At 39.0% G+C, this 22,806-nt stretch overlaps 1 protein-coding gene across 1 annotated transcript; it reads left to right on the forward strand.

The window, feature by feature from the left end:
• The first annotated feature begins 2,700 nt into the window (after nucleotides 1-2,700).
• Nucleotides 2,701-21,871, forward strand: LOC140941579 (endothelin-converting enzyme 1-like). The gene is made up of 20 exons (XM_073390597.1): nucleotides 2,701-3,005; nucleotides 4,391-4,525; nucleotides 5,370-5,560; nucleotides 5,844-6,095; nucleotides 6,546-6,620; nucleotides 7,268-7,381; nucleotides 8,434-8,565; nucleotides 9,616-9,743; nucleotides 9,999-10,233; nucleotides 10,409-10,507; nucleotides 12,617-12,694; nucleotides 13,207-13,307; nucleotides 13,691-13,752; nucleotides 14,145-14,196; nucleotides 15,040-15,107; nucleotides 15,753-15,877; nucleotides 16,072-16,137; nucleotides 18,322-18,417; nucleotides 19,276-19,352; nucleotides 20,891-21,871. Exons 1-20 carry the CDS (start codon nucleotides 2,807-2,809, stop codon nucleotides 20,988-20,990), a joined length of 2,385 nt encoding a protein of 794 aa, XP_073246698.1. The 5' UTR covers nucleotides 2,701-2,806; the 3' UTR covers nucleotides 20,991-21,871.
• The last annotated feature ends 935 nt before the right edge of the window (nucleotides 21,872-22,806 follow it).

The raw sequence follows: 22,806 nt of genomic DNA on the forward strand, positions 1-22,806 counted from the left end.
GTTCACTACGCAGTAAAAACGGCATGTTTTTTTCCTCACTCCCGGCTATTTTCTTCGAGCTCCCGATAACTCGAAATTTTTTTATTTCCCTTGAAGGTTCGAGTTATCGGGAGTCGACTGTAGTGAAAAGGGAAACACTCAAACTGACAGTTTTAACCAAAGATCGATATTAGAAATTGTTTCCTGTAAGGTTTCCGAAATTTGGAGGGTTTTCGTCGTGTCGTTTTAAAGTTGTAACAAATTTCAAGGCACTTTTCAGTTTTACTCAGATGTGAGATAATATATAGACCAAAGCCTACAAACCATCTACTTAAACATAAAAAGACGCAATAAGGACTTATACAATAGTCTAAACTTTACCATGATAGACCCTTCCACAATTTTATCGCAACTTTTGATAAAGAGTAGTGAGAGAATATCTAAATGAGTATCAACACTGCTGGGAAGGGGGCACCGCTTAAAATAGGGCAACTTACAAAGTTTAAAGGTGATGTGTCCAAAGAGAGCGACGTTATTGCTCCACAAAGTCGCGAAATTTTACAGCCGTTTGTATGGTGGGGGGCACGAACTTGCCACCATCAAACAAACGTCTGTAAAATTCCGCAAATTTGCAGAGCTATAGCTTCGTTAATTTTCAACAAATCACTTTCAAGCTTGGCAACTTTAGGGACTGGTCAAAAAGTATAGGGGGGGGGGGGGGGGTGGGCCGGAGCATTTGGAAATGTGGTTGATAAAAAACACATGACCCACCCCCTCCCTTCGGCACAAAAATGACTGACCCACCCCTAAAGCAAGGTTGGAAATTGCATGACCCACCCCCTAGTTAAAGCATGGATGTTTGGTTTCCTCTTAATAATCCAATAAAACCTTGTTCTGTGCTTGACAAAATTTGTTGATATACTAGCTGCTACAACCAATATCAAAATCACAGAAATCATACCTTTCACTGAAAAGACAAAAGTGAAAAACCGAACATTTCTTGTTTCGATGGACGTTATGAGCTTGACACACATATACAGCAAAACGAGGGTATATTGAAATGGTCTGTTACAAAGCAAATGAAAATTTCTAGAAAGACAACCCATTCCTACACATTATTTGCTGGAAATGTTTAGATTAATCCTCAAAGAAAATTTCTTCCACTTCAATGGAAAGCACTACCTCCAAAACTATGGAACTGCAATGGGCACAAAGACAGCAGTTTTGATTCCTTTGCCAATATTTTCATGACATATATTGAAACAACAACTCTAAGCAAAACTGTCTTTAGAAAAACAGTTTGGAAATGCTACATACACGATATGTTTTCCCTATGGGACATGAGTAAACCAGACATCGACGCCTTCATTGAACAAGCAAACTTACATCACCCAACTACTGAATTCACGGCTGAAACATTTGACACTGAGACTGCGTTTTTAGACACAGTTGTATACAAAGGCACAAGATTCAAGGTAAAATCTATCCTTGATGCAAAGACACATTTTAAAAAAACGGAAACTTTCTTGTATACACATTTCACCTGGAGTCAAAAAAACTCCTCAGAAACAACCTTTGAGGAAAATGATTCAAATTTAAAAAAAAAAAAAACGCTTGATGGACGGAGGCTACCCACAATCTTTGATAGAAAACCTACTATCAGAAATAAAATTCACCAAAGGGAGTCTAAACTTCTAAAACAAAACAACAGGAGGAAAAAGAAAAATTGCCAATCCTGTCACAATATCAGCCCTCAGTGTCTACTATAAAGGAAGCTTGAATGAAAAAATGGAATCTTATACAAAACAAACTATAACCTCAATAAATTTTTAAAGAACCACCAATCATTTCCTTACAAAAAAGGAAAATCATTAAAGGACACGCTCATAGAGACAAAAAAAAAAAGGTTCACAGAGGGTTCCACGCCCGTATAGGTGTGCGGCCAGACACCCTTTGTATTTTTTCGCACAACACTGAGGTTTCTGAGTATTTTAGCAGTAATTCCAGCTGGCTGTGTTTTATATAACAAGTGTAGTGAACTGTCTCGTTAATAGTTAGTGCCTATTTATGTCATAAAATAGGGTGACCCACCCCCTAAGGGTAGCTGAAAATTGCACGACCCACCCCTTGCACTAGGCTCAAAACCTCATGACCCACCCCCTCTCTGCTCCGGCCCATCCCCCCCTATACTTTTTTACCAGTCCCTTACTGAATTTTGAGGCGTGCTGTCCAGTCGAGTTGAAAGATTTTCACTAACTTTTCCGAATCAAAAGTTGAAGAAACCGTGGAATGGTCTGTTAATAAAGTATGAAGCTAATGGTTATGAAGCCTGAAAGACTTGTTTGATGTTTTTGTTAGCCTTTTGAACTTGACAGTGTAAATAGCATTCCCGTCTTTGAAGAAACTGACAAATAGAAGCGTCTTGTTACTTTTCTTAGCAGCAATAAACTGCAGCACCACAATTTTTTCATCTTTGATTTTGCCCAGCTTTCAACACCAGTATCCTCTTAGTAACTATGGCATAACACACTTGGAAGTATACCAAAAGCCCTCTTCATGAAATTGTTGAATTGTATCGATATTTGAAAGTATTGCATGGCAACCCCTGGCGTGGGAAATGAACTTGAACAAGATGAATCAATTACAAGTGCCGAGCGGAAGTGATTGTCAATCATAGTGTGACGTATCAATTATTAAATAGTTTTGCTCCTTTACCTGTGCACTTCAGTTGCTGCTGTAGTCAGCCGGCCAGTGCAGTCAGTGCATCACCATTAGACAAAGTACTATACTACACTGAAACCGGATTCCGTCTCTCCACAGGCTGAAAATGGAAATAACAGCAGACGATGTTACAATTGTGACCAATGAAAGAAGCAAGTTTGGCTTCACCTACCGTCTCCGTCCGTACTGTGTAGGGAAGAGATGTCGACTGATCGCCGGCGTTATTTTGATTGCGGTGCTTATTATTATTGGGATCGTTGTGTTAGGTGTTGTATTTGGCATCAGAAACAAGTCCAGCTATAAAGGTACTTATCTGTCACTTTGCATTACACTGAGTTAATATATCAGGTTATTGCTGACGTATGGCCTCGCCCAGTTTATCACCTGCTTAAAACCCGGAAAGGTACCTGTGCAAATTGGACTAAGCTAAAGCAATCGTAGAATAGTTTACACTGTCCAGCTTCTAACTATAGTTGACCCAAACTATTCCCGGGACTATTATTCAGTAGCTTGCATGCTTCGTATTGTCTACGTGATAACTCGGATTCCAGTGCTTTAGTTCAGTCTAAGTCAGTCGAGGAGCTCACATGCGAAAAAACCTCCACGTTAGCCTGCATTTCCTTTAATTTACGGAGGAAATTACTCAGAGACAAAAGTAATACTTCGAATGAAAAACGTCAAAAACCAGTACTGATGATGACCGAAGCAATTCACGGTCTATTTGTTTTTCGTGAAATATTCATATTTCTATCATTATCAACAATCTTAGAAGTTTCTAATAACGGAATATTTTAATAGCATTAATTCTTTGTTCAAGCTCTGCTTTTTTGAGAGAACAAAAAACGCAAAGTGAAATATTTGGTGAGACTAGGCTAAATGTTGGAGAACACTGAATACATGTATATGGGATTTGCAATGATCCAAATATAAATAGTTCCTTTCTTGTTACGTGGAACTATGTCTACTCTCTGGGCCCGGCTCCTGAAAGGCCGATTAGCGTTAATCCCAGATTAAAATTTTGTTTCGTTTTTGTATCTTACATTCCTTTGCATTGGTTAGGGTGATTTTGTGTTATCATTACACTATCTCGTAGTAAAGGCTCAACGGTATTTTGTAACCTCGAGTTGCATGTTCTTAGACGAGAAAACACTTCATTTTCATCCTTCCTCTTGTATTATTGGCATTAAGTAAAAAAAAAAAAAAAACATGTGAGACAGGTATATAGAGGTTTACGTACACCCTAGATTCGAGGGGTCTCCAGTGAAGTGTAAAGACTTAGATAGGAAGATATGAAGGCCCGCACCTTTCAAATTCAATCAAGTTACGTGTTTTTGTTTTCTATTTTCAGTTAAATTGGAGGCTCTATTCACTTACTCCAAATATAATGCAGCCTTGTGAAAGTGCATATTTTAATTAATAAAAGAGTTGTGATTAGTATGTCTGTTTGATATGGGCTACAAAAACTGGAATTGCCTAATGGCCGTCAATTATCGGCTTTCACTAGTATGGCTATTTACATGAAACAAGAAAACTGTGTTTACCCTAAAACGATAAAGAATTTTTCATTTTGACCTCTCTGGCCATCGTAACTGAAGGTAAAAAAAATTCTATTCAGTTAATTCCGCTGCAGAGGTTTCTTTAGTAACTACGTACTTCTACAAAAAAACAATTACATTTCGTATCGTTTTAGCGGGACCTGAAACAACACCAACCTCCGAAGTGCCGCAGACGACATCAAGGCCATGGACGTCATCGAAGCCATTGACAAACTCATCGACAACAACACTACCGATCATTTGTAATTTAACGTGCAAAATCTCTCAAGGTTGGTGTTTGAAGTGTTTAAATTAAAATTGAAGCAAAAACAACAGTTAAATATTCATTTACAGCAGCGAGGTTATTCTACATAAACAAAATTTGAAGGCGCGCGGCGATCGCACGTTTGAAAGGTACGTGTGTATATTTAGGGTTTCTCTTCCCTCCTTTCTCGATCGCCCATGGCGTTTTCATGCGCCTTAAAATCTCCTCCCCATCAAAGGCCTGCCACGTAGACTAGAACCTATTTTATCCACTGGTTTGAAGCAAAAAATATTAATTCATTATATAGACACCGATGAAAGACCAGGATTTTTCCAGTGACGAAAATTTGGTGTCCAGTGAAGATACAATTTTTATCCTTCACATGTAAAGATATCACGGTTGTCATGGCTACGTCAGTTTCAGCCAATAGGAAAAGAGCATCACAGCGTCTCGCCATCGGTGTCTATATAATAAACAGAATATTACATGCCCGCTTGTAGATACGAATTTCATCTTCTCGTGTTCAACTCGATATCTCACTTGTTCCCTGCGCTCACTCGTGAGATATCGAGTTGAACACTCGAAGATAAAATTCGTATCCACGTGCGGGCATGTAATATCCCCTATATTAGAAATGAATGAGCGACCACGCTGACATTTTTACACAATCGCCACTCTAGAAACGAGAAGGAAACTGGGCAAAGACTTCTGGGAATGTTACTATATAGGGACGGGGGAAAAATCGGCCAATAGCGCTGACCGGTGCGTCATCAGTAATAATCCCAGAAACAATTGCGGGACGCATGTCGGCTCCCGTTCCATTCTCTTTTCTAAAAAGGCGAATGATATCGACTGTTTCACGATTTCAGAAATTTCCAGACAGCTGAACAAAACAGTGAATCCTTGTGAAGACTTTTTCTCCTACGTATGCGGAGGTTTTTTCAAAAAACATCAGCTCGGAGAAAATAACAGCATGGAATCTGCCTTTTCGGATCTCTTCCATGACAATATGAGAGTTATACGGCATGTGTTGCGGAATGCTACTTCTATTTACCCTCAGGTTTGAAATCAAGTTTGTTTTAGTTAATTTGTGGGCAGTAACTAAACTCCTATCAATTTACTGGGCCATATAAGCAGGGAGCACAGGAATTTTGATACGTCCCTTAACTCTTGGGGAGCCAGAAAAGAACTAAAGAAAAATGCATTGGAGCTTATTCTGGCCTGCTAGCAAGCTCACTAGGGTTAAGCTTATTCTCAAATAAAAGGAATAATAAAAATAGAATTAAGATTTACCTGTAGTCTAACCAATTTTTTCCTTTTTCTATTTTTTTTTTTCGTAACAGAGTTTATCGATAAGGAAAACCGTCCAAATTTACAACTCTTGCGTAAATACAGCTGCTATTATCAACCGAGGAATTGCACCTTTAGCAAGTTTGATAGAGACGTTTGGTGGATGGACTGTAACGGGAAATGGACTGAACTCCTGGACAGTGCAAGAAAAAATGGGACACATTCAAAGAGACCTGAATGTACACTCTTTGCTGTTTGCTTCGGTTGGGACGGATGACGAGGATTCCACACGTAACATTCTTGCAGTAGGCAAAGCATTTCTCGAGTCATTAAATATGCACGAGTGCCTGTTAAGTAGGTAGATACCGGGCAGAAATGGTATCAGTCCAGCAAAAAAAAAAAAGGAAATAGAAGAGTTAAAACTCTTATATTAGTCCCTAGGCATCGTTATTCCGTTTCGGGTCACGTGATCCGAGCGAAAATACGTCAACAAAAATGAACTAGCCAAGAAGGCCTGTGAAGACGCCGTACAGGGCCTAGCCAAATACTGAAGGTCAGGAGCAAGAATCGAACCACACCTTGTTGCAAAACATTGTTTAGAAATATTGCTGGAGAAATCCTTGAAGGAATACGTAATTGGCTCTTACGGGTTTCCAAAAAGGGTGGTTTGTACAATACAGATCGTATATTTGATTCAAAATATTAGCCAGCCCACGTGTTAGTATTTTTTTCGAACTTTTACATCTATTTACTAGATTGGAACCTCACGCCTAGGAATCTGGATTTGGAGCTACTATGACGAAAACACAAGAGATCCTGAAGTTTTAAAGGTTGGTATTGCAACTGGAGCCGATTAGTTGGTAGCCTGTGCCAGGTTCTCAGATCAGGTGGGGACGACGCGAAAAACAAGGTCAAGCAACCCCCGCGCGTTTTTCGTTTCAGTTTTCACTATCTCTGCACGTAAGTATCTTCAGTTGGCGCTTGGAACAGGCTGATTAATCGGCTCCTGAAGCAACTCATTTTTTACACTCAGAAATTCAAAATAAGGAGGTAAGAACCGAAACTTATAACTAGCTTCATCAAGTTATAGACGGAAATTTAGCCTACCTGATTATTTCAGGTTCGTTGTAAATAATGTAGATAAAACTTGGAGGCTGAAGATCAATAATATTTTATATTTTCCATCTTCATTACGCAAATTAACCTATAGTCCATGTAATCAACTGCGCATTAAATCAGGCGGTCTCCATTTCACTTGCCCGTTTCTCTCTCCATAAAAGTCGCTTCTAAATGTAACAGCCCGTGTCTTAAGACGATTTCTCCAATTCCCTAAGCCAACAACATCATCAACAACAAAAGAGGAAGCTATTGCAGCTAAGATAAACCTCTCCAGGTCATTTTCCAAGTCACCTCACTAATGATAACAATTTCCATTATAACTGATTCCCCTCTTGTCTCCCATTTGCCTCACTTAAAGATTCAACACGCATATAAAACGTACATGACAACGATTGCACGTCTACTTGGAGGAGGATCAGATTCAGAGAAGAAGATGATGCGTATATATAACTTCGAAAGAGACATTGCCAGTGTAAGTTACTGTTTCAGGTAGAATATAAAAACCACCTCCAAAAATGTTAAACTGAAAAAGGACAGACTACACTAATAAACAAATTCTTGCTCCCGCAAATAACTAAGTGTCGTAATCGTTCATAAGTTAAGATACCTAAAAGATCTCAAATGTGTGCAATTCCACAAGAAGTTTCAACTCCCATGCAAAGGGGTCTTCCGTTAGTGTCTGTCAGGACTCAACAGGATGCATAAAACAGCACAACTGAAATAAATCTTTTCCATTACATCAGAAACCAGGTGAACGCGTCAAACATAGGAGCTTCAAACTCGTTCCTTCTGCTAGAAGTTTTCAGGGGCGCCCAACACAGTTTTCTGTAAAATATCTGTTCGGAGAAGCAGAAATTGCCTAGAATTTTCTATACCTTGAGGAAGGCTAAGAATTTCCAGATGGTCGTTCCATTCGAAGCTTATCTAATAAATTCTCTACGATTTTCTGAATTTAATTCTTCGCATTTCACTCCCCAGATTAAGCTATTTTTCGCAGAAAAAGGAAACGTAAAATTTTCGGATTCGAAAATGCGATGGAAAGAGGAATCAGAAAGAAAAATTGTCACTTTCCTAAAAAGACTCAAGTTGCCCAAGGATGATCGAACAGATAAAAATTTAATAGCGTCGATTAGAATGTATTTCTAAAGATCTAAAAGTACTCTCGATAGCCTAAAAAGTGTTTTCAATGCGTTTAGGAGGAAACCGTCGTAAGGTGCCCCTGAGTCAGTATTCGGATCCGTCCCGGAGAGAACACTAGAAACGAGGTTGGAGGAAACAAGAGGAGTTAACTTTCGCAAAGACTTCTGGGACTGTACCATGCAGTGACCGGCGAGTACCCGGTGACCATCTCAGAAAGGCAGAAACAATTGCGATACGTATTTTGTCTCCAGTTTCCTTCTTGTTTGAAAAGTGGACAATAACACGGTTTCTTCATGATAAAAGACTGTACAAAGCTATTGGAGATTTTACGCTCTGTGTCCTATCTTCTATTTCATGATATTGCTTTTTTTTCCCTTTCTGCAGTGGTCGTATCAGGACGAAGCATTCTCAGATGACTTTGTCCAATCCCTCGGGCAGTATTATCGTTCAAGAAGATCCCTGGATTTCTCGTTGGACAAGACTATCGCTGACTTTTGCTCGGACTCAACTTTTAACGTACGTAATTCTAGCCACAGTGGACAGACTGGAAATCCAGGTTACCTTTTAGCACTGTGATTATTTTGGAAGATGAAATATACGAAAACCAAATTTGTATACAGTTTCTATTTCGGCTTTTTATAGTGCAGGCAATAGAGTTGATACTGCTTTCGGTCGCTTAAAAGGTCGTTCACATGCCACTTCTAACTTAGACTTGGGCATTATGGTCGTATATGTTGTGGTTCAATATTATCCTTGTTTCAAATTTTATTTCCCTTTGTTTTTGGTTATGGTAATGTATGATAACGAGTTTCAAACAAACGGAAATTTAATTTAAACCAAGGATAAAACTGAACCATACATAACATATATGGACATATTAAATTCTGCAAGCAGAATACTGCAATGCTTATCGTACTACGTGAAAATTAACTCTGCAAGACATCAACACGACACCGAAAGAACTCAAAACAGAGCGGGATTGTAGCCATAGACAGCTGTTTCGCCCTCTTTGGGGCTCGTCAGTATGGCGTAACATATATACTAGGCACTTAATTTGAACTCGGTAGATCAAGCATCAGCTAGCTCTCATTCAGGGCTGATTTATCGAAGAAGTACTGCCAAAGCTTTAGACTAAAACCGAGCGGTTTATCATTTGCAAAAATAATTTCCGTTAAATCCGGTTCCAGCCGAAAATTTCCGGGAGCAACGGAACATCTGTAGAAGTAGTCCTCTTCTTCCGGCTGGAAAGTTCCAAAAGGAAATTCGTGTTACTTTTGTAAAATCCCATCTTCGATACCAGTTTCAGGCCTTCTCAGCCATTTTTCGGTAAAAGGATCTTATCTCGGTGTAAACACGCAAAACGCGACTCCGGAACGTTATTACCAGTCCTGACTGATTGTGCTTTCCATTTGACCAAAGGCGTGAACCGACAGCTTCGCCCATGTAAATGGTAAACACACCAAAACTCCTGCATACTTTTGGCTCTTCACGTCAGTTACTAGTAAACGAGGGTTGTGGGCAATCGAACGACTAAATTATCAATCAATACTATTTTTTCTTTCACAGCTAACTTTTATCCTGGATTTTTTGAACACTGCATTTTTGCACCAAGGAATTACTTTCGACTCTAGCGAAAAAGTTTACTATGGGCTTGACTCCTTCTTCCGGCACATTGCTTCAAAGTATCAGACTACGTAAGTATAAATAACGTCATTTATTACTAAACTATTTAATTATTAAATGAGTAAAAATGAATTTTAGAAGTGTTTATGAGCAGCACTGACTTGGATCTGGAGTCAAATATACCCTTTAGTGGTTTACTTTCACTTGTAAAAAGCGATCTTATTTTTTTCGAATATTCTTCATGTCCTCCTTCTTCAGCGGTGTTCCAATTTATCTTGGCGATTAGTAGCTCCAGTCTATTTTTCTTGCCTATATTTGCTTAATAGATCCCACGATATTATCAAGGACTACATAATGTGGCGAGTTATTTCCCAGTACGTTTGGTCGATGCCTGATCCTTTTGTTGAAGCTAAGCTTGAGTTTTACAAGGCTCTGCGCGGGACGCGAAAAAACCTACATCAAAGATGGTCTTTCTGTATCGATGAAATGCTGACACCGATGGACATGACTTTGGGGAGGATGTATGTTGACGCACATTATGACGAAGCAACTAAAACAACGGTAACGTTGTAAACTAAATTAAGAAATCTGACGGCGACGCACAGTCACAAGCACGACTCGAAGCTCGCATCTTCCATATCAATCGTTATGAATATATTTTTGCCCGGAAGTAAGTACATTCGATTGATTGATCGACTGAAGTTCAATAAAAGTCTTTCTATTTAATTTGTTTCAGGTACAGGAAATGACGACTCTTATTCGCGAGGCCTTTATTAATAACCTCAATTCTGCGGATTGGATGGATTCTGCAACAAAAGAGGCCGCCAGAGAAAAGGTAAGAATGTCATTCATAGATTATCAAGACGAAGAGGTAAAAAGTGTTCAAAAGGCTCGTTCTCTTATTTTTACGGGTTTTCGCAGTTAGTCGATATTGGTACAGTACACCTCTCTTGTACAGTATTATTTGACTATGTATAAATACTCCTGACCTTTACTAGAAATTCGTGAATCGCAGGACCTCGCGAAGGACTTCGGGAGATTGGCAAGAAGTTGAAAGGGAAATAAAGCAAGGAAGAAAATTTAGAAATTTAAAAAACTTGAGCTACATAAAGAAACAAAACAAACCTATAATAACTACGAAGAAGACTAAACGTTAAGGAAAAAAATGAACAGAAGAGAAAAACGGGTTTTGCCCGGAATCGAACTCGGGACCTTCTGCACGCCAGGCCATTTCATTACCACGCCACGTGAAACTCATAGTGAAAAAGTTGATAGTATTTAATGAAAAGCCTTTTCCCTAGACTTCCTCCAGCGCGCCCTTGTACAAAGTTGATCGAGCCCTATTTAAGGCGAATTCAGAGATAATTTTCAGAAGAATGACTGCTGTTTTGACCGGTGGAAACCTAACGTAAACCAATTTGATCGCATTTAAACAACAAATGCCCAACTATCAGCCAATACGGTATCGTCTGCGAGCAAAACTTGTTTTGTTACCTCCATTTTCAATTGAAGAAAGCACTTACCGACTCCTAAATTACCGCAAAAAAAACAAGCACTTTGGTCATTGATATGATAAGAAATCGCCGTTTAGTCGAATGTTGCCTAGAAACAAAGAATGCGCCGTGACGTCAAACTTTTGTATGACGTCATGGCGGACATCATCGGATATATACAAGGATAGTTGGATAGATGTGCGCTGCGAGTTTGCAGCTCGCTAGGATTCACGAGCGGCTGACGCACTACGCGCGCGACGAGATGACAAACTCATTTCGCTCGGCGCTTCGCGACGAATTAATTTCCATCAAATCATGCGCCTTGGAAACGGGCATGTTTACAGGGGCACCCAACGACCGTCTCCTCCTAAATACGTTGAAAACCATTTTTAGGCTGTCCAGAGCACTTTTAGATCTCTAGAATTGCATTCTAAGCGGCGCTATAAAATTTGTATCTGTTCGGTCATCCTAGGGGAACTTGAGTCTGTTTGAAATTACATGGGCTCCAGCATTGTTTTCCCGAAAATTTTAGATGCAAATTTTCGTTTTGAATCCGAAAATTTTAGGTTTCCTTTTTCTATCAAAAATAGCCTAACTTGGGGAGTTAATGTGAAAAATTAAAGTTCAGAAAATCGGAGGGAACTAATTAGACAAGACAGGCAATCTTCGAAAATTAATTGTACATGAATGGAACAGTCATCTAGAAATTTTAAGCCGTTCTCAAGCAATAGAAAATTCCATGTCATATTTTCTTCTCCGAACAGATATTTTACAGAAGACAGTCGTTGGGTGCCCCTGTGTTTGTACCAGCTCTTAAGTTCCGAAACCTTCTCTTCTTACGGACGTTGAAAATAAAAAAAAAAATAGAAGGCGATTGTTTGTCCCCATAACAGTCACTACTGTAACTTTGAGTACTCTATAACTGGTTAACGCTTGTTATATGGCTACAATAGTACACGCGCTCTGATTGGCTGTTTTCTTGTAATGACGGGGCATTACTAGCTAGGTGTCCAAGGCATATACAATCTGTGTTTAACTTAATAGTGGACATCCATGTTATGGTCAATTGACAGCTGTCAAAGAGGCTATCCTCTGACCAGTGTCACCTGACTGTACAGCGGGCTCAAGTGTACAACTCATTGAGGTGACATGTGAAGGTGACAAGTTGTTGGTTTAAATTGATCGCAGGCTCAGGTCCATAATGAAAAGGCTATATAATAAATAACTTATTAACCTTGTCCGTTCGGTCATAAAGGGAAATCTCAGACCTCGGCCTGGATGTATTGACCTCGCTATCGCTCGGTCAATACGTCAAGAATACATCAAGGCCTCGCTCTGAAATTTCCCTGTAATGACCTCACCCTCGGTTAATAAGTGGTATTTAATCAAAGGTTGTCTCTTTCGGCAATCAGACACATTAAAAATAATTCACTTAAATGCAATCATTGCAGGCCAATGCTATAAAGGAAGATGTGGGATACCCACCATATATAAAAGACGACAAAAAACTTGACGAACATTATTCAATGGTAATAATAGTAATAGTAATGATATAATAATAATACTTATAATAATAATAACAATGTATGAATCCACTAACAACAATCTGCCTTGGGACTTCAAAATACAGACAACGAGATTGAACACAACAAGCCTGACATTGTGGTATTGGATAAGACAAGCCATCCAGAAAAAGCTGTGTTTAATGAGGATAGTAACAATAATAATAATGGAGGGGGGTGCGAATGAAGTGACTTGTTCCTTAGATCGTTAACGTTCGTGTAATAAATATTTTTTTTCTGGTACGCCAACACTGCCCCCCCCCCCCCCACCCAATGCATTCAAAAGATGTTTGAATATGCCAGTCCTCAAGTTTAAATCCTCAGTCATGCTACCAGTTGGGTATTTTTAACTCTGTTATCTTCTATTTGGATTAATTGTGTTTTCAAGATTCACTCTTTTTTTGTTGATATATCACTTGTCTCAACATATCAACACTACTTATTTGTCTATTATTTACTTCTTTTTTCAATATTACCAGCTGACAGTAAGTGATGATTATTTTGAAAATATAATAGCAATGAACAAAATGCTGGTCGAAAAAAAATTTGGAATGCTTCGCCATCCAGTCAACAAGGATATGTAAGTATTATTTTGCGGATTGCCAGTACATTTGAAATGAGTTTGGCCTGACAGTGGTGGGTGGTGGTGGAGTGTGGATGTGTTTTATTAGATATCTCAAAGTTTACCCTTGAAATATAAACCCTCAGGGTAACTGCCATTATAAGTCATTCAGCTATCTTTCAAAGGATTTTTCATAGTTAGTCATCTGGCTTATTCCAGAGTGCCGACTCCTGGAAATCAGCTCCTGCCCGTATAAAACGAAGCTTTAAAACGTCCAAATGGTCCGTTAAGGATTTAATAGTTTCTAAACTCAACAGCCAAATTTACTGTATCATCGTTAAGCTCCTCTCGCACGTGCATTTTGACTTAACTTACATATATTTATATATATGCCATTTTAGGTGGCCGGAATATAACCCTGCGGTAGTCAATGCATTTTACTATGGACAGAAAAATACAATAGGTATGTGGAAATTCCCTATGTCATCGTAATTTGGTAACCCCTTTCTGGAATCTGGAGGTCGGTAAAAACAAAAATGTTCACAATTACCAGTAAACGAATTTTTCTTTTATACCAGCTGGCAACATTTTATAGTTGACGAGGTGAAAAAAAAGAGAACAAAAAAAGCAAATAAATAAACAAAACCCAAGTTAGAAAATGAACTTTTTAAATAGGGTTCATGGTGACTATAACCGATAAATTAAAATATGGCATTGTTGACTGAAATGTACAGTGTACCCACCACTCCACTACCATAAATTTGTTAATTACAAATGACTAGTAGTTAGACAAATCTGCATCGGTGTCACGTTCCTAACTGTACGTTTAATATTTGTTACCTTATTTTTTCATAGTATTTTTGGCAGGGATCCTACAAACTCCTTTTTACACGAAAAATTATCCAAAGTAAGTGACGTGAAGTGAGTTACCCGCGTGGACAGTCTAAGAGACATTTTGAAGCTAGATTTAAAACTGTTTGTCAATCACGGAAGCGAGATTTCCTATTGCGTTCTATTTATTAAATACAAAGTCAAAAAGGGAAGCCAGGAAGCTGAAAAGACCTACGAGGTCGAGCCACAATGTGCGACCAATCCAAAACACGACCACGCTCTTGTCACCTTTTGGGGTGACAGTTTTAGAATTTTCCATTAGTTTAGCCTCTGTGAGCGGCCACTCGAAGCATGGTTTAAACTTCATGTTTGCTGTATGTACTACACTATTAAGAATATATGAAGAAATCTTATTGACAACATGCAACTACACATGATGAAACTTAGATACTGCATGCAGTAAATTCTCTTAAAAGGAAGAGATCGTGGTTTGATTCTCCTCCGCGATTACAAAAACTTTGCATTTGACTGGTCGCTTATGGGATGCCGGTTCGACCTGTAATTCAATTGGTCAGTTTCACGCACGCCCACGCCTATTGAATTTGACCCTAAGAGGCTGCCCACACTTGGTTCCCGGGAACCAGTGCCTGGGTACAGGCACAAAATGGTGTGGTGTTCACCCTACCAATATAATGAAGTGCCGGGATAGGGAAATGCGCTCGTTAGAACAGGGGTGAATTTGTACCGGCGAGCCGTTTAATACATGATCTGCAAATGCGGTGAGAAACATTGTTCTTCAGTTACACCGGATTCTTTGTCAAATGGCTAGGGGTTATCTGTTACATCCGGGTTCTACGTTTTTGGTGTTTAGTGCATCATATATTAGTGCATGAAACAAATTATTTTGTTTCCTTTTCAGGTATCTCAACTATGGTTCACTAGCAACGGTCATTGGACATGAAATTACCCACGGATTCGACAATAATGGTATTTTTTTCTTTTGTTTAAATGAGCTCTGTTTTTCTCTTTGCTACTTGGATGATCCCAATTATAAACTACAATTTTTATTCTTCACTCATGTAACTGTATTTTTTTTGGCTCTTTTTCTTTATCTATCTCAATCACATGTAAAGGGAGCTGAGTGAAATAAATCCTCTTGTCTTGTCTTTTCAATACTGGAGGCAAAAAAGTTGTAAAAAGGCACGACTTTGAATTGATCAACATCAGATGTTACCAAGTGCTAGGAAAATACTGGCATGAACGAGGTCATATTGTGGAAAAAATAAGATTTTTAAAAATGACAACAACAGATCACACTGACTGATAGTTTTGTAGTCAAGGTTCAAACGCAGTAAATGTCTTTCTGTTATTTGCATTAGAGCAGACATCGCAAAATTGTGATAGACAGATACGTTTTTAATAACAGCATAAAACGTTTCCTTTGTCTAATTCTAAGTCTCTCCGTGGAATCACTCGCCCGTGAGGAAGGAAGAAAGTCCCGTCATTGCATCATCTCCATGGTCATTTATACTCACTATACACTCTCTCAGACCAATGTCACGACCAATAAGCCCGCGAGATTTTCTATATAGAGTAATTGTTATTTATATCGTTTTTTAATATCTTATTTAGGTCGCCTTTATGACAAAAATGGAAATTTTAACGATTGGTGGTCTGAGGAATCAGAAGCAAACTTCACATCTAAGAGCGATTGTCTTGTCGATCAGTACGGTGATTACAAGGTGTTTGGAAAAAACGTAAGTGGTTCAATATATATTTTTTTTTTTTATGGAAGGCTCTTGAAACTAATCATAGCCTAACTATGCAGAAGGGAGAGCTGGCAACACGGCATGAAATTTACTGTCTTACAACTTATAATTGCATCATCAACACTTGAAAAAAATTTTTAGTAGCATTGTAATAATTACATCTTCGGTTGCTTGTCCTGCAGATAGACGGTCAACAGACGTTGGGTGAAAACATCGCTGACAATGGAGGGATAAAGTTGGCATACGAAGTAAGTTGGTTGGCATATGAACAAAGATGGAAGTGTTTTCATTGGTTTATTTTTAGCTTTGGTAAAAATATTTGATTCGACGCTGTCTGTAGGCTCGATTCCAAGCAACGACAACCGGATCAGCAGCAAAACCACCACGGAAAATTAATATCGTATGATAACCGACTATCAGCATATGGTTTATTCGCTCTCTGGCAATTAGGTCTTCATCTGTACAGTTCAGTTTAGCCTTAAAATAATAATAATAATAATAATAATAATAATAATAATAATAATAATAATAATAATAATAATAATAATAATAATAATAATAATAATTATAATTATATTAATAGCAACTTTCATGTTGTAGCTCCTCTTGATGAGCTGACATATCAAGTTTATACTAATCAATTTCTGGACACATCTTGAGTAGCTTATCATATGTAACTAGCTTTAATATTCTATGTTATTCTATGTTAAGGCGAAATCCCGAGGAGGCACTCTAGTAACTCGCGCGTATATTAAGGAAAGTACTTATAGTTGAAATATACAGTCATACAGTCAAGATATATATAGAAAAAATCTCGATTTGCTTGAACAGGGGCCGCGAGGAATCGGTAGGTAAATGATGACGTTTCTATTGTTTGCGCCCGCAAGTACGAAATGGATAGGATGACGTAAAACACAAAAAATCCCGAAGGAACAGCTAACAATAGGCAGATTTTGTGACATGAATTGTGCAGTCATACTTCGATACTCTTTTGCGTTACGTGTTATCAGTGACATTCTGTGGAGCAGTTTTTATGAAAGTTATGGACCAAAAGACACTCGTTAAGCGCAGATGAATAGGAATATGAATAAGGATCCGCAGAACAGTGTATATTTTAACACTAAGTGAGTTTGCCGGACACGAATTCACAAATCTTTGATTGGAAACCTTCAGCTGAACCTTGCCAGACACTCTTTCTCTTTCTTTGACCGGAATAAGACTCGGCCCAAAACAAGCAAGACGAGTGAATGATTCAACGGCTAGCTTATCACTAGCAAAACGATGGACGATTACAGAAATTCGCCGACCATCAAATTCTGTCAAACGTCCTTTTAATTTCTAAGGCTTACTTTCCGGCAAATGAAATAAACTAAATGTAAAAAGTGAAATAGAAATAGCGAAAACTCAAACTTCTAATGAAATCTTTTCTTATGGTTTAGAATAAACTATTCTCGAAACTGAGACAGTTTTGATCAAAGCTGTGTAAATCGAACCGAAGCTGTGCATGGAACCTTGCGTTTATTTCCTGTAATTTATCTCACCTATTGTATGGAGTATGTGTGAACATCTTCATTATGAATCGATATATTTCAAAGAGCTACACAACGAGCAAGAATACTATTGACCGACAATATACAGACCGGGGGCAGCTGTAGTGTCAACTATTACTAGTTAGGAGACTTAGTAGTATTCATAAAGGCCAAACGCCACCATACTTTGTTGAAGTATTAAATCCTTTAGGGCTTCCCGGGGGCTACTTAGCCTACGTAGCCGCACCCTCCCCCGTAAGGGCTACTCAACAAAGTTTTTTTACGGGGAGATTCGCTCTAAGGTCCTTTTTTAATATATACCATTTTTAACCAACCTGTTCCAGGCGTTCAGGTAGTGGACTGCGGCGCGAAGTAAGAGAGCGGGAAAACTAAATAAGGAGTAAGAGATCGGGGAGAGAGGGAGGAAACTTAACCCCTACACCACCCCGTAGCTTTTTTTTTCTGCTCACATCTCTTCGCGCCGTCCCCACAAACTGAACGTCCGGAACAGGCTATTTTTGACTAAAGAGCTACCCCCTTCGTCTACCTTCCATTAAAGAATGGTAACCAATACACATATCTACTTACTAAAAAAAACGCTATAACAGGCAGTCTCTTGTCATTTTCATGTAAGGTTTAAAAAGGAAAGTGCTAATTAAATACTTATGTTAATTTATAGATTTTCCTACCATTTCGTTTGCTTCAACTCGTGAATTTCCTACCCTTTGATATACCTGAAGCCTGAAAAAGTACCCCTTTCGGGCGGAGCCTCCCTTATAAACGTTATAGGGAGTGCCCCTCTCCCCCCCCCCCCCCCCCCCACCCGGTATTGGTGTTTTCAGGATAATAAGCGATAACAAACTAAATTTTATTCTCTATTTAATTTACTTGCATTGCATTCAGGCATACCAGTCCTGGGTGAGGGCCAATGGAAGGGAGAATCCATTACCTGACCTTTCTATGAACGTGGATCAACTTTTCTTTATCGGATTTGCAAAGGTATGTTTTGGACAATTTGACTGTTCTCCTAGCAATAATAATTCAGTTTAATTTTCCATTATCCAGATTTTCAGTTCGGTGTCAAATATAACGCTCGTACCGAGTACGCGTGACATGATCTTTAAAACATGAGCGAAAGTGTGGAGTTCTAATGTGTTCGTATTTTTAACGTTGCTTATCAAGTCTGATATCGGCAAAACGTTTCAACACACTTTTACGTAGTATTTCTCATTGCAAATTTCCTGACCCACTCGCTCCACTACAAACTCGGCTTCAAAAGCCGATGCGCGAGGAACGCACCGTTCTCAAAAAGCGTAACAGTTGTATAAAAAACTACGAGTAATAATCGAGTTAAAAACAAATAAATAACGTAATTCGTTTACCTTTGTTTCATGTTCAACGCATGATTTGCATCCGTTGTGGCCGATAATGTTATGTAGTGAAGCGTCTCACGATGCGTTGTTCCGTGTAAATTGCTTTAGTTTTCCAATGTTACCGTCTTGAAGGAACGAATCTATTTGATCTTCAAAGAACACCGAAAATATTGATAGAAAATGTGCAAATGGCGAATTTTCTTTTCTGCCTAAAATACAAATGGCGTTGGTGGCGAGCACCGTAGCGTAAATCCAATTTTCCCGCGCTGGAGCCTGCGGGTAGCATCACTGACGTCATGGTGACGTCAGAATTGTAACCACTCTTCAAGCTGCTAAAAAAGTGAACCATGTTGTTGAATTTTGTTTCATGGTCTTTTATGTAGCAGGCCAAAACATAGGCTTTGTGACTAGCTTTTCAGTATAGTCTGAACAAAAATGACTATAAAGAAAGGTATTTTTCATGACTTTTTCCTCATTATTGCAGACACAGTGTGCTGTTTACAACAAGAAGGCGGCTCTCTACCAAAGGAAAACAGACACACATTCGTATTCTAAATACAGGTTTTAAAATATTCTTCTTAATCTAGAAACACGATCATTAATATCAGACGTCGCTCTTTTTCGAATACGCCCTGGTTCCCGCCTGGTTCCTGTATAAAAGCAACATCATGATTGTATGTTGTACTGAATTAAATCAATAGCTGATGAAATCAAATAGTCCCGCTGACACGCTGATACATCAAGGAAATGTTTGGCGGCCGTGCACCCTACCGTGTTACACTAACTGTTGTCCCTATATGTTTCAGGGCAGAAAAACGCAATTTTAGACCTAGCTTAGTTTCAAAAGCTGCACTCGTTGAGTACTCTCTGCTACATTTTACTCGATTATGCAATTTCTGTATATGGGCTTGTCAGTGGTAACTGAAGGCCTGTTTAAATAGTGATCCAGCCCGGTTAGCCGGGCCATATCGACTTCTAGGGACTGTGTAATAATTACCTGGAGGGGGGAATTGGGAAATGGGTGAAATATGCCCCAAAACTAAGTCATACCCCCCTCTCATTAAGCAAAAATTAATTTCAAACCCCCCTCACATAACGATAATATTAAGGCTAACCCCCCCCCCCCCCCCCCCTGAAAGAAGTCTCCTCCCACTGATTCCCTCATACCTAGTTTGCCAGTCAGGAATTCCTGTCTGATTGAGCTCTTTTTAAGCTTAATTTAATCATACTGTGTTTTATTTACCATACTTTAAATTTGTTTGGCTATTAAAATCAGTAGACCTGCACCGTTCTAAACCTCTTATTTCCCTGGTCCCCTTTAATCTACACCTCCATTGTTTTCAGGGATAGGGGCATTGTTATGTGACAGTCCCTATTGTTTTCCCAGCTAATCAATAACAATCTTTCAAATCGGTGCGGGATCGTCATTAAAATTTCAACAGTTGGGTTTTCATTCTGCTAAATTATGATGCCATGTGTGCTAACATTGGCATCTTTCTTTTCCATTGAATAACATGATAGTGCTACTTTTGCAACTTTTAATTAAAGTTTACTGTTTTATTAAATCTTAGTGCAAATAAAGTAGCACTGTTTTAACATATATAACAGAGGCATTCCTTTCCTACTGCATGACAGATAGGAAAACAGCTGTTCATAGATCAGAACACCTTAGAGTTGATAAATTTGTCAGTTTTATTCCAATGTTAGTATTTATATTTGAACTCTAACAACTCGTCCACTACTTTTATAGTTTGCAAAAAGGAATGAAAGAGTAATGCCCCCCCTGTATGTATAAAATTATACATCCAGCCCCCCTCTCTCTTGTTGTCATTTTCTCCTATGCCCCCCCTCTAATTTTCCACCCCCCCCCCCCCTTCCAGGTAATTATTGCAGTCCCTTACCTTGTTTTCTCTTAAAATTGTCATTGTATGTGTTTTGGAGGGCCACTGGTTTATCAGCTTCTGTATGCTGTTATGTGTCTCTGTTTTTAAAATAAAGTTGATTGTTTGATTGATATGAGACGACGGGCTGAAACCAACAGGCATCAGTCATAGCTATTGGCTCATAGATTAACATAATTGTTCTTTTGGTCTTTTCAGAGTTATTGGCGCGCTGTCCAACTTCAAAAAGTTTGCGGAGGCTTTCAACTGCCCGTCTGGAAGCAGCATGAACCCAGTGAAGAAGTGCTCTGTATGGTGATGATTGATTTCGTTTTCATCTACAGTTAAACAGTTAAACCTCTTTAATACGAAAATCAAAGGAACAAACAGAACTAGTGATACACATTACAAAGGTGTCCTTTATGTTTTGGTATACTTGGGCCTACAGAACTGTCCGTAATACTGAGATGTCCGTATCATGGAGGTGTTCCGTGTTGTTAATTATAGTAGTGGTAGAGAATGCGCAAAGTATTGTATCCTTGAGCCCATAGTACTTAACAGTGAGGTGTCCATATCATGGAGGTGTTCGTTATTACAGTAGAGGTTGTCAGGTAGAGAATGTATATAAAGTTTTGAATACTTCAGACTGCAGAACTGTCCATAATACTGAGGTGTCCATCCGTATTGTGGAGTTGTTCTCAATTGCCTCCGGTTGAAAAATCACATTGACAGCTGGTGTAGTAGCCAAACAATAGACGAAACAGGTGAAAAAATAATATTTAAGCAGGTTCATTGAATTCACAGATTATTGGACGGGTAAGTACTATCTTCGTTTTGATTCGCTTGCTTCCGTCCATGTACATCGCAGTTTCTTTTCAAGGGGCTTTCACGATGTAAGCACGCCATGTAAACGCGGATTTTGATCAAACTTTGTATTATTTTTAACATGCATTTGCGTGCCATGCAGATGTACTCTCAAGTTTTAATTAAACAATATTGAATAACGCACGAGTACATTGTGCCACATACCAAAATAAACTTGTAAGATCAGATGGTTACGTTCTAGTATGCGCGAGTTCAAGATTAAAGATGTTTTAATAAACAGCACTTTGATACCTGTCGATGTGGTATTGACCAACCTTGTTCGGTCAAGATGGCCAAATATTGAAAAAATAGTTTGCGTTCAGTCCTTAAAATCAAGGAGAATATTCAACTATCACAGTCCTAAGCGAACCCACTGGGTCAGTACAGAATTTCTCTTGCGGGACCAACGCGGGAAATCCCGACGGGCAAGACGGGCTTATTGTGCCCACTTGGTGACCCAATCGAAACAATCGATTCGCTTCAACTTGCGCATGTCCGTACGCGGAGCCGGTTATATAATAAAGGTACCTATTCTCACTGACGTTTGTGGGGAGGAGCGTTGCTTGATGACGCAGAAGTTGGTCTGATTTTATTTGGTTTCGATGAGACATTATCTCACCTACGCTAATCATAAAGAACGCCTCAGGCGATCCAAGTACATTCTGCTGAACTCAACTGGCTCAAACACCTTACTTATCATGAGCCCAACTCAATAGGCCCTTTGCAAAACTTGGTCACGTGCTTGGATATCATTTAGCAACAGCTCTCTGGATGACCAGTCATCCACGAGTTCATTCCGATCACAAAGCTTTTAGTCAGATCAAGCGAAGCATTCTTAGTTTAATTATTCTGTTAAAAAATTAACTGAAATAACTGGACTAGAAGACTTGAAAAACGTTTGAATTAACCGAGAAGGCTTTGCCCGATCGTACTCAAAGCTTTGTGACCTGAATGAACGCTTGGATAGCTTGCCATCCAGCGAGCCTTTTGCTAAGTGCTATGAAACCTGTGACAAGTGATCCACTTCCGAAAAGGGTTAAGAGTAAACGCCACGTGGTCTATTATGTTCTCACTTGCCTTCGGGTAAATGTTTGCTTTCGTGCAGCTGTTGTGGTGAGCCTGACATTAAACGAAAATTGTGTTGTTTTAGTAAATTTACAGTTCCTCAGTCAGCGTCTGTACTATCTTTGTGTTTAATTTTTTCCTTGGGTAAATGCTATCGTGATTTCTTGTCAACGGGAGTTTTCGTAAATGTGACGCAGGCTTACTTG

The sequence above is a fragment of the Porites lutea genome, chromosome 6 (genome assembly GCF_958299795.1).
Source record: "Porites lutea chromosome 6, jaPorLute2.1, whole genome shotgun sequence".
NCBI classification, from domain to species: domain Eukaryota; kingdom Metazoa; phylum Cnidaria; class Anthozoa; order Scleractinia; family Poritidae; genus Porites; species Porites lutea.

Excerpts from the sequence above, each read along its gene's own strand:
- LOC140941579 (XM_073390597.1), top strand. The coding sequence starts at position 2,807 with ATGGAAATAACAGCAGACGATGTTACAATTGTGACCAATGAAAGAAGC. Across the intron at positions 3,006-4,390 it reads AAACAAGTCCAGCTATAAAG|CGGGACCTGAAACAACACCA; the intron begins GTACTTATCTGT and ends GTATCGTTTTAG. Across the intron at positions 9,744-9,998 it reads GCTTCAAAGTATCAGACTAC|ATCCCACGATATTATCAAGG; the intron begins GTAAGTATAAAT and ends TTTGCTTAATAG.